At 45.2% G+C, this 12720-nt stretch overlaps 1 protein-coding gene across 1 annotated transcript; it reads left to right on the forward strand.

Moving 5' to 3' along the window:
* Nucleotides 1-9889: 9889 nt before the first annotated feature.
* Nucleotides 9890-11805, forward strand: LOC119286906. Its single transcript, XM_037566373.1, has 2 exons — nt 9890-10373; nt 11233-11805. Exons 1-2 carry the CDS (start codon nt 9996-9998, stop codon nt 11404-11406), a joined length of 552 nt encoding a protein of 183 aa, XP_037422270.1. The 5' UTR covers nt 9890-9995; the 3' UTR covers nt 11407-11805.
* Nucleotides 11806-12720: the final 915 nt, after the last annotated feature.

Consider the following 12720-nt stretch of genomic DNA (forward strand, 5'->3'; position numbering starts at 1 on the left):
AGGCATATATTGAGTTCATACAAACTAAACTTGTTGTAGGTGTGGCCGGCTTAGATGATATGTTCCTCTTCCTTGGATGTTTTTTTGCTAAAGTAGCCTAGCTTTCTAGCCTTTGGTATTTTAAGGTTTGGTACTTTTGCATTCAATCATGACAACAGGACAAACATAATTCAATATTTACTGTTTATGAACCACCCATACAACTATGTGAAAACTTGTTTACTTTCTTACGGTGCCTTTGGTGTTGGAAATATGCCCTAGAGGCAATAATAAATTGGTTATTATTATATTTCCTTGTTCATGATAATCGTTTATTATCCATGCTAGAATTGTATTGATAGGAAACTCAGATACATGTGTGGATACATAGACAACACCATGTCCCTAGTAAGCCTCTAGTTGACTAGCTCGTTGATCAATAGAAGGTTACGGTTTCCTGACCATGGGCATTGGATGTCATTGATAACGGGATCACATCATTAGGAGAATGATGTGATGGACAAGACCCAATCCTAAGCCTAGCACAAGATCGTGTAGTTCGTATGCTGAAGCTTTTCTAATGTCAAGTATCGTTTCCTTAGACCATGAGATTGTGCAACTCCCGGATACCGTAGGAGTGCTTTGGGTGTGCCAAACGTCACAACGTAACTGGGTGGCTATAAAGGTACACTGCAGGTATCTCCGAAAGTGTCTGTTGGGTTGGCACGAATCGAGACTGGGATTTGTCACTCCGTGTAAACGGAGAGGTATCTTTGGGCCCACTCGGTAGGACATCATCATAATGTGCACAATGTGATCAAGGAGTTGATCATGGGATAATGTGTTACGGAACGAGTAAAGAGACTTGCCGGTAACGAGATTGAACAAGGTATCGGATACCGACGATCGAATCTCGGGCAAGTATCGTACCGCTAGACAAAGGGAATTGTATACGGGATTGATCGAATCCTCGACATCGTGGTTCATCCGATGAGATCATCGTGGAACATGTGGGAACCAACATGGGTATCCAGATCCCGCAGTTTGTTATTGACCGGAGAACGTCTCGGTCATGTCTGCATGGTTCCCGAACCCGTAGGGTCTACACACTTAAGGTTCGGTGACGCTAGGGTTATAGAGATATTAGTATGCGGTAACCCGAAAGTTGTTCGGAGTCCCGGATGAGATCCCGGACGTCACGAGGAGTTCTGGAATGGTCCGGAGGTAAAGATTTATATATGGGAAGTCTTGTTTTGGTCGCCGGAAAAGTTTCGCGCATTATCGGTATTGTACCGGGAGTGCCGAAAGGGGTCTGGGGGTCCACCAAGGGGGTCCACCTGCCCCGGGGGCCACATGGGCTGTAGGGGTGTGCGCCTTGGCCTATATGGGCCAAGGACACCAGCCCCAAGAGGCCCATGCGCCAAGAGATAAGGGAAAGGAAGAGTCCTAAAAGGGGAAGGCACCTGCTAGGTGCCTTGGGGAGGATGGACTCCTCCCTGGCCGCACCCTTCCTTGGAGGAAGGGCCAAGGCTGCACCCCCCCTCTCCCTTGGCCCTATATATAGTGGGTGAAGGGAGGGCAGCCACACCTAAGCCCTGGCGCCTCCCTCTCCCTCCCATGACACATCTCCCTCCTCCCGCAGCGCTTGGCGAAGCCCTGTTGGAATCCCGCTACTTCCACCACCACGCCGTCGTACTGCTGGATCTCCATCAACCTTTTCTCCCCCCTTGCTGGATCAAGGAGGAGACGTCGCTGCTCCGTACGTGTGTTGAACGCGGAGGTGCCGTCCGTTCGGCGTTAGGATCATCGGTGATTTGGATCACGACGAGTACGACTCCATCAACCCCGTTCTTTTGAACGCTTCCGCACACGATCTACAAGGGTATGTAGATCCACTCCTCCCTCGTTGCTAGATGACTCCATAGATTGATCTTGGTGACACGTAGGAAAATTTTGAATTATTGCTACGTTCCCCAACAGTGGCATCATGAGCTAGGTCTATGCGTAGTTTCTATGCACGAGTAGAACACAAAGTAGTTGTGGGCGTTGATTTTGTTCAATATGCTTACCGTTACTAGTCCAATCTTAATTCGGCGGTGTTGTGGGATGAAGAGGTCCGGACCGACCTTACACGTACTCTTACGTGAGACTGGTTCCACCGACTGACATGCACTAGTTGCATAAGGTGGCTAGCGGGTGTCTGTCTCTCCCACTTTAGTCGGAACGGATTCGATGAAAAGGGTCCTTATGAAGGGTAAATAGCAATTGGCATATCACATTGTGGTTTTTGCGTAGGTAAGAAACGTTCTTGCTAGAAACCCATAGCAGCCACGTAAAACATGCAAACAACAATTAGAGGACGTCTAACTTGTTTTTGCAGGGTATGCTATGTGATGTGATATGGCCAAGAAGAATGTGATGAATGATATGTGATGTATGAGATTGATCATGTTCTTGTAATAGGAATCACGACTTGCATGTCGATGAGTATGACAACCGGCAGGAGCCATAGGAGTTGTCTTTATTTATTTATGACCCGCGTGTCAACATAAACGTCATGTAATTACTTTACTTTATTGCTAACCGTTAGCTGTAGTAGTAGAAGTAATAGTTGGCGAGACAACTTCATGAAGACACGATGATGGAGATTATGATGATGGAGATCATGGTGTCATGCCAGTGACGATAATGATCATGGAGCCCCGAAGATGGAGATCAAAAGGAGCAAAATGATATTGGCCATATCATGTCACTATTTGATTGCATGTGATGTTTATCATGTTTATACATCTTATTTGCTTAGAACGACGGTAGTAAATAAGATGATCCCTCACTAAAATTTCAAGAAGGTGTCCCCCCTAACTGTGCACCGTTGCGAAAGTTCGTCGTTTCGAAGCACCACGTGATGATCGGGTGTGATAGATTCTTACATTCGAATACAAGGGGTGTTGACGAGCCTAGCATGTACAAACATGGCCTCGGAACACATGCGAAACACTTAGGTTAACTTGACGAGCCTAGCATGTACAGACATGGCCTTGGAACACAAGAGACCGAAAGGTCGAGCATGAGTCGTATAGAAGATACGATCAACATGAAGATGTTCACCGATGTTGACTAGTCCGTCTCACGTGATGATCAGACACGGCCTAGTTGACTCGGATCATGTAATCACTTAGATGACTAGAGGGATGTCTATCTGAGTGGGAGTTCATAAGATGAACTTAATTATCCTGAACATAGTCAAAAGGTCTTCGCAAATTATGTCGTAGCTCGCGCTTCAGTTCTACTGTTTAGTTATGTTCCTAGAGAAAATTTAGTTGAAAGTTGATAGTAGCAATTATGCGGACTAGGTCCGTAAACTAAGGATTGTCCTCATTGCTTCATAGTAGGCTTATGTCCTTAATGCACTGCTCAGTGTGCTGAACCTCGAACGTCGTCTGTGGATGTTGCGAACATCTGACATACACATTTTGATAACTACATGATAGTTCAGTTAAACGGTTTAGAGTTGAGGCACCGAAGACGTTTTGAAACGTCGCGAAACATATGAGATGTTTCGAGGGCTGAAATTGGGATTTCAGGATCGTGCCCACGTCAAGAGGTATAAGACCTTCGACGATTTTCTTAGCCTGCAAACTAAGGAGAAAAGCTCAATTGTTGAGCTTGTGCTCAGATTGTCTGAGTACAACAATCATTTGAATCGAGTGGGAGTTGATCTTCCAGATGAGATAGTGATGTTTCTCCGAAGTCATTACCACCAAGCTACTAGAGCTTCGTGATGAACTATAATGTATCGGGGACATATATGATGATCCTTGAGATATTCGCGATGTTTGACACCAAAAAGGTAGAAATCAAGAAGGAGCATCAATTGTTGATGGTTGGTGAAACCACTAGTTTCAAGAAGGGCAAGGGCAAAAGGGGATACTTCATCAAACGGCAAATCAGCTGCTGCTCTAGTGAAGAAACCCAAGGTTGAACCCAAACCCGAGACTAAGTGTTTCTGTGATAAGGGGAACACCCACTGGAGCAGAATTACCCTAGATACTTGGTAGATGAGAAGGCTGACGATAGAAGTATATTGGATATACATTGTGTTAATGTGTACTTTACTAGTACTCCTAGTAGCACCAGGGTATTAGATACCGTTTCGGTTACTAAGTGTTAGTAACTCGAAATAAAAGTTATGGAATAAACAGAGACTAGATAAAAGGTGAGATGACGATATGTGTTGGAAGTATTTCCAAGGTTGATCTAATATCGTACGCTCCCTCTACCATCAAGATTGGTGTTTGCGTTGAGCATAGACATGATTGGATTATGTCTATCGCAATACAGTTATTCATTTAAGGAGAATAATGGTTACTCTGTTTATTTGAATAATACCTTCAATGGTATTACGCCTAAAATGAATGGTTTATTGAATCTTGATCGTAGTGATACACATGTTCATGCCAAATGATATAGGATAGTAATGATAGTACCACCTACTTGTGGCACTGCCACTTAAGTCATATCGGTATAAAACGCATGAAGAAGCTCCATGTTGATGGATCCTTGGGCTCACTCGTTTTTGAAAAGTTTGAGACATGCGAACCATGTCTATGGTGTATATGCATGAAGAAACTCCATGCAAATGGACCGTTTGGACTCACTTGATTTTGAATCACTTGAGACATGCAAATCATACCACATGGGCAAGATGACTGAAAGCCTCGTTTTCAATAAAATGGAACTAGAAAGCAACTTGTTGGAAGTAATACATTTTGATGTGTGCAGTCCAATGAGTGCTGAGGCATGTAGTGGATATCGTTATGTTCTTACTTCACAGATGATTTGAGTAGATGTTGAGTATATTTACTTGATGAATCATGAGTCTGAATTATTGAAAGGTTCAAGTAATTTCAGGGTGAAGTTGAAAGATCGTCGTGACAAGAGGATAAAAGATCTATGATATGATCATAGAGATGAATATCTGAATTACGAGTTTGGCACAGAATTAAGACATTGTGGAAATTGTTTCACAAGTAATACAGCCTGGAACACCATAGTGTGATGGTGTGTCCGAACATCATAACTGCACCCTATTGGATATGATGCATACCATGTTGTCTCTTATCGAATTACCACGATAGTTTATGGGTTAGGCATTAGAGACAACCACATTCACTTTAAAAGGGGCACCACGTAATTCCAATGAGATGACACCGCATGAACTATGGTTTAGAGAAACCTAAGCTGTCATTTCTTAAAAGTTTGGGGCTGCGACGCTTATGTGAAAAAGTTTCAGGCTGATAAGCTCGAACCCAAAGTGGATAAATGCATCTTCATAGGACACCCAAAACAGTTGGGTATACCTCCTGTCTCAGATCCGAAAGCAATAAGGGATTGGTTCTGGAATCGGGTCCTTTCTCGAGGAAAAGTTTCTCTCAAAAGAGTTGAGTGGGAGGATGGTGGAGACTTGATGAGGTTATTGAACCGTCTCTTCAACTAGTGTGTGGCAGGGCACATGAAGTTGTTCCTGTGACACCTACACCAATTGAAGTGGAAGCTTATGATAGTGATCATGAAACTTCAGATCAAGTCACTACCAAACCTCGTGGGATGACAAGGATGCGTACTACTTCAGAGTGGTACGTAATCCTGTCTTGGAAGTCATGTTGCTAGACAACAATGAACCTATGAGCTATGGAGAAGCGATGGTGAGCCCAGATTCCGATAAATGGCTCGAGGCCATAAAATCCGAGAGAGGATCCATGTATGAAAACAAAGTGTAGACTTTGGTAGAATAGCTCGATGGTCGTAAGGCTGTTGAGTGTAGATGGATTTTAAAAGGAAGACGGACAATGATGGTAAATGTCACCATTAAGAAAGCTCGACTTGTCGTTAAGAAGTTTCCCGACAAGTTCAAGGAGTTGACTACGGTGAGACTTTCTCACTCGTAGCGATGCTAAGAGCCTGTTGGAATTATATTAGCGATTACTGCATTATTTATGAAATCTTGCAGATAGGATGTCAAAACATTGTTTCCTCGACGATTTTCTTGAGGAAAGGTTGTATGTGATACAACCGGAAGGTTTTGTCAATCCTGAAAGATGCTAATAAGTATGTAAAGCTCCAGCAATCCTTCTGAGGACTGGAGTAAGCATCTCGGAGTTGGAATGTATGCTTTGATGAGATGATCAAAGATTTTGGGTGTATACAAAGTTTATGAGAAACTTGTATTTCCAAAGGAGTGAGTGGGAGCACTATATAATTTCTGATGAATATATGTTGATGACATGTTGTTAATCAGAAATGACATAGAATTTTGGAAAGCATATAGGGTTATTTGGAAAGTGTTTTTCAATGGAAAGCCTGGATTAAGCTACTTGAACATTGAGCATCAAGATCTATAAGGATAGATCAAAACGCTTAATGGTACTTTCAAATGAGCACATACCTTGACATGATCTTGAAGGTGTTCAAGATGGATCAGCCAAATAAGGAGTTCTTGCCTGAGTTGTAAGGTATGAAGTTAAGACTTAAAGCTCGACCACGGCAGAAGAAAGAGGAAGGACGAAGGTCGTCCCCTATGCTTTTGTCATAGGCTCTATACGGTATGCCATGCTAAGTACCGCACCTGATGTGTGCCTTGCCACATGTCTGGCAAGAGGGTACAAAGGTGATCCAGGAGTGGATCACTAGATAGCGGTCAAAAATTGTCCTTGGAGTAATAAGGACATGTTTCTCGATTATGGAGGTGATAAAGAGTTCGGCGTAAAGGGTTAAATCGATGCAAGCTTTAACACCTATCCGAATGACTCTGAGTAGCAAACCGGATTCGTATAGTAGAACAGTTATTTGGAATAGCTCCAAATGTAGCGTAGTAGTTGCATCTACAAGATGACATAAGAAATTTGCGAAGTACATACGGATCTGAAAGATTCAGACCCGTTGACTATAACATCTCTCACAAGCATAACATGATCAAACCCAGAACTCATCGAGTGTTAATCACATGGTAATGTGAACTAGATTATTGACTCTAGTAAACTCTTTGGGTGTTAGTCACATGGGGATGTGACCTTGAGTGTTAGTCACATAGCGATGTGAACTAGATTATTGACTCTAGTAAACTCTTTGAGTGTTAGTCACATGGGGATGTGACCTTGAGTGTTAGTCACATAGCGATGTGAACTGGATTATTGACTCTAGTGCAAGTGGGAGACTGTTGGAAATATGCCCTAGAGGCAATAATAAATTGGTTATTATTATATTTCCTTGTTCATGATAATCGTTTATTATCCATGCTAGAATTGTATTGATAGGAAACTCAGATACATGTGTGGATACATAGACAACACCATGTCCCTAGTAAGCCTCTAGTTGACTAGCTCGTTGATCAATAGATGGTTACGGTTTCCTGACATGGGCATTGAATGTCGTTGATAACGGGATCACATCATTAGGAGAATGATGTGATGGACAAGACCCAATCCTAAGCCTAGCACAAGATCATGTAGTTCGTATGCTGAAGCTTTTCTAATGTCAAGTATCGTTTCCTTAGACCATGAGATTGTGCAACTCCCGGATACCGTAGGAGTGCTTTGGGTGTGCCAAACGTCACAACGTAACTGGGTGGCTATAAAGGTACACTGCAGGTATCTCCGAAAGTGTCTGTTGGGTTGGCACGAATCGAGACTGGGATTTGTCACTCCGTGTAAACGGAGAGGTATCTCTGGGCCCACTCGGTAGGACATCATCATAATGTGCACAATGTGATCAAGGAGTTGATCACGGGATGATGTGTTACGGAACGAGTAAAGAGACTTGCCGGTAACGAGATTGAACAAGGTATCAGATACCGACGATCGAATCTCGGGCAAGTATCGTACCGCTAGACAAAGGGAATTGTATACGGGATTGATCGAATCCTCGACATCGTGGTTCATCCGATGAGATCATCGTGGAACATGTGGGAACCAACATGGGTATCCAGATCCCGCTGTTTGTTATTGACCGGAGAACGTCCCGGTCATGTCTGCATGGTTCCCGAACCCGTAGGGTCTACACACTTAAGGTTCGGTGATGCTAGGGTTATAGAGATATTAGTATGCGGTAACCCGAAAGTTGTTCGGAGTCCCGGATGAGATCCTGGACGTCACGAGGAGTTCCGAAATGGTCCGGAGGTAAAGATTTATATATGGGAAGTCTTGTTTTGGTCGCCGGAAAAGTTTCGCGCATTACCGGTATTGTACCGGGAGTGCCGAAAGGGGTCCGGGGGTCCACCAAGGGGGTCCACCTGCCCCGGGGGCCACATGGGCTGTAGGGGTGTGCGCCTTGGCCTATATGGGCCAAGGACACCAGCCCCAAGAGGCCCATGCGCCAAGAGATAAGGGAAAGGAAGAGTCCTAAAAGGGGAAGGCACCTCCTAGGTGCCTTGGGGAGGATGGACTCCTCCCTGGCCGCACCCTTCCTTGGAGGAAGGGCCAAGGCTGTGCCCCCCTCTCCCTTGGCCCTATATATAGTGGGGGAAGGGAGGGCAGCCACACCTAAGCCCTGGCGCCTCCCTCTCCCTCCCATGACACATCTTCCTCCTCCCGCAGCGCTTGGCGAAGCCCTGTTGGAATCCCGCTACTTCCACCACCACGCCGTCGTGCTGCTGGATCTTCATCAACCTCTCCTCCCCCCTTGCTGGATCAAGAAGGAGGAGACGTCGCTGCTCCGTACGTGTGTTGAACGCGGAGGTGCCGTCCGTTCGGCGCTAGGATCATCGGTGATTTGGATCACGACGAGTACGACTCCATCAACCCCGTTCTCTTGAACGCTTCCGCGCGCGATCTACAAGGGTATGTAGATCCACTCCTCCCTCATTGCTAGATGACTCCATAGATTGATCTTGGTGACACGTAGGAAAATTTTGAATTATTGCTACGTTCCCCAACATTTGGAAGGACAGAAAATGATCGTCTTTTCTAAATGAAAAAATTCTCTCCCCACTAGGTACATTAGATAGAGAATGCAATCACTGCCTGCAACACTTACTCTGATGAGCAGGAGTAGCCACTTCATAGAAAATAAGCCCTAATGACTCTAACCCTGCTCTGCCTTCTCAATGTTGCTCTATTTCTACAGATCTTATTGTCGGGCCAAAGATATTTTCAGATGTTTCTTGGAAGAGCTCCAAAGTCATTGGAAGGTTGCACCTTCCAGCAATAAGATTCAACATTTATATTCAAATCCCTGATAAAGAAGTCTCATGCAGTATAATGGTTGAAGCCACAATGAATCAAACTTCTTCTCTGCTTGTGGTTGAAGCTAGAGCATTGCATCTAGCTGCAGTTATTGCTAGGAAGCTCAACATTCAAAGACCTACTTTTCATACGGACAACCTATCTTTGTCCAAAGGTGCTGCCGTCAAGGATAACAATTCTGCTCGTACTCGTTGGGACATCAGGGAACACCTACTTGCGTCCTTTTGCAACTCCACACAGTTCAACCCCTTAATCTTTCATATCAAAAGGGATCTCAATGGAGTTGTGCATGTCTGTGCTCATCGGGTTCTAAAAACAGAAGTGTGAAACCAGTTTCGTGCATCAAACTAGCTCATAGACAAGCCGCTTGTCCAACTTTAGCCGCATTCCCATAGTTGGTTTGCCCAGGTGTTGTTATTCATGTCGTAACTTGTATTTGATCTATGTTTGAATGAATTTGGCGCCTCGTGCACCCCCTCTCGTTACAAAAAAAAAAATACTAGTTGTTGAACACAAAATATAGAAGAAAATAAGCTAATCCCACCCCTCTATATGGGGTAAAACAAAACAAAAATGGCCTATGTGCACATGTAAATACTTCACTTAACCCAAAAACAAAAAGGGAAGAGGGAAAAAAAATCTTATCTCATCTTCTCCCACACAGAGCTTCCCCGCTCCAGGCTCTCCACGTGACCTCTCTCGGCTCGCGGTCAGCACCTCACATCCCCGCGCGCGCACAGTCGCGCAGAGCCACTTCCGCGTCCAGCTCCAGGCCGCATGTCTCTCCTCAGCTCCCCCACGCCGTTCGGCGCGGCCACCGCCGCCCGCCATCGCCTCCCACTCCTGGGCCGCCGCGCGGCGCTGCACGTGGCGCTCGCGCGCCGGACCGGCGTCTCGTCCCGCACGCAGCGGCGCCTCGAGGAGCGCGGCGGCAAGAAGCGGCGCGGCGGCGTCGAGACCCCCGACGCGGACGAGGACACCGGCCCGGCGTGGGAGGGCGTGGAGTGGGAGGGGGAGCCGCTGGGGTTCGAGGTGTCGACGGAGCCCATGCCGTACCTGCCGGACCCGGAGAAGCCCGACTTCTGGGAGGGGGACAACTGGGAGGTCCTCGGCTTCTTCGTGCAGTACATGTGGGCCTTCGGCGTCTTCTTCTCCGTGAGCACCTCCTCCTCCTCCTCCATTACTTTGCGCTGTAGCACAGTTCTGTGACGTAGGATCTGAATATAGTTTCTCAAAGGAAAATATTCAGTTTTTCTTGAGATGTCCGCGCCAGAGAAATTTGGTTTGCAGTGGAATAGCTCTACGTTGAAATGTTTTCCACATAAGGAAGTGGAAGTCAGCATGAATCAATCCCTTGAATTCGACAAGCTGGGACTGCCATTAAAATTGCTTAGATCGCGAGTAATTATCTGCTAAATCATTTCTAATAGTTGCAAACAGCGAGGGTTCCATGGCCATGGCATAATCACTCTTTGTAGTACACTGAGCTACTGCATTATTTTCCTCATCTGAAGCAAAAGAGTGATTCCTTTCCAATGCCTAGAACTCTACTGGTACTGTGCATAGATTGCTGAAAACATTGAACTTTCTACTGGTACGTGTAAGGGCATCCGGGAGCTGTTACACCTTTCTCATGAAGCTATTTATTTACATTTGCTGACTGTTTAACAAGAGATAATTTACCACTTCTTTGTTACTCCCACGGTCCCATAATATAAGATCTTATTACATCCAGTTTACTCACAAATTTGATGTAATAAGATCTCACAAATTTGATGTAATAAGATCTTATATTATGGGATGGAGGGAGTAGATTACATTGCTATGTAAACATTCCTGGTGTTTGATCATTGGTATTATGACAACTTAACCACCTATTGTTGCAGATGTCCACTCAATAAGTAGAGATAACTCTCCATGTTATCCTATCAACTTAGATCATCACATTAATCCATCCATGTAACCATGTTAACTCCCATGCGAGGGAACTGATTTTCCTTTCATACTTGTGCAGTTGGTTGCTTGTGGCGTTGCCGTGGCTACATATAACGATGGGGCATCAGACTTCAGAGACACTCCTGCTTTTAAGGAATCAACCCAAGCCCAGGAGTTCCCCGAAGAGTCAGAATCATCCGGCGCCGATGTGTTTGAAGGTAATCCAACTGAGGTAGCACCAGCTCTTGAGTAGGACTGTCAAGGAGACATCAGGGAAAAGAAATGAAGGCTCTCTCTTTGAGCTATAGGGTTCTGCAGTAGCCAGTAAACTTGTACAACATTCAGTGGAAACTTGAAATGATAGTGTTAAGGAAATTGGCTGCCATGGTTCGGAAAAGGAAATTAGCTTGCAATCACCATGTACTGAATTATCTCTTGAATAATCCTACGTCGAGATCAGAATATGTAAATGGTTAATTAGTGGTGATGAAATTCAGCTATGCTTCTATCTTTATTGTTATTTTATTTTGATTTTGGTACTTGGTACTCCAGTGGTTTGCTTAGATGTCAGTGTAAGAAGCAAACTTGTGTGATTTGACTGCTTCCGGTCATCTACCTACAAAAATGTATATTCTCAGCTTATATTATTTCACATATCTCATTCTGCTCTGTACTGAACTTCCCTTGAATTGCTTTATGTTGAAAGTAGAAAATAATTTACCAAGGGTTAGTTGGGATTCAATTCAATCAATGGTTAGTTGTGAATATTTTTTACGCATATCAATCCATGACACAAGTTTGTATGATTTCTGACATGTTTCTGCCAATGTAGCATGTCATTTTGTGAAAAAGTATTATGACAGTTTCTACAGTCACCCCCAGATTAATTAAACTGCAAGATTTGATAACAAGCTTGAGACGGTGTTAGATTCAGCTTGCTCCTATTCCTAAGAGCATCTCCAGCCGTTGCAGCCCCCAAGAGTACTACCAAGCCAAAGCGAAATAGAAGTGCATGAGGAGGGCATCTTTCCAGCCACACCCTATCCCAACCAAAAATTTGTAAAGGAAATGATTAGGTGCGCCAAGAAAAAAGATATGTGGGGAGACACGTTTCGCCGAAACTTCCGCCGGCGTTCCCAAGAGCCCCCAACGTGCTGGGTTTCGCCTGGATTTGCCGGCATTATTTTGACGATGCTCTAAGCCCAAAGGGGAGGCGCTGGCTTCTGTGGAGGGGGGCTCAACCGCCGGAGCCCCAACCAACCACAACCCCACGAGACGAGCACCCGGACCGGAATTCCCACGGAGACAGGGAACCATAAAGCGTGCAGACTGTGCACCAAATCCTCTTCTCCATCCCCGTTCTTCGATAGCTTTAGGCATTTCATGGTCCGAAAGTGAAAGGATCTCCGAGGCCTTTGCGTCCGCGCTCACACGATGCATGGCTGCTGGTCGGCGGTTGCGCTGCACGAGAAAGCAGCAGCTAGCCAGCCAGCTAGCGCGAGGCGGCGCGGCGCCCCTATTATACGTACGACGCTGCATGATGCCTGCACATCCGCCATTCCCCGAC

Source organism: Triticum dicoccoides, chromosome 4A (assembly GCF_002162155.2).
Source record: "Triticum dicoccoides isolate Atlit2015 ecotype Zavitan chromosome 4A, WEW_v2.0, whole genome shotgun sequence".
In the NCBI taxonomy this organism is placed as follows: Eukaryota; Viridiplantae; Streptophyta; class Magnoliopsida; order Poales; family Poaceae; genus Triticum; species Triticum dicoccoides.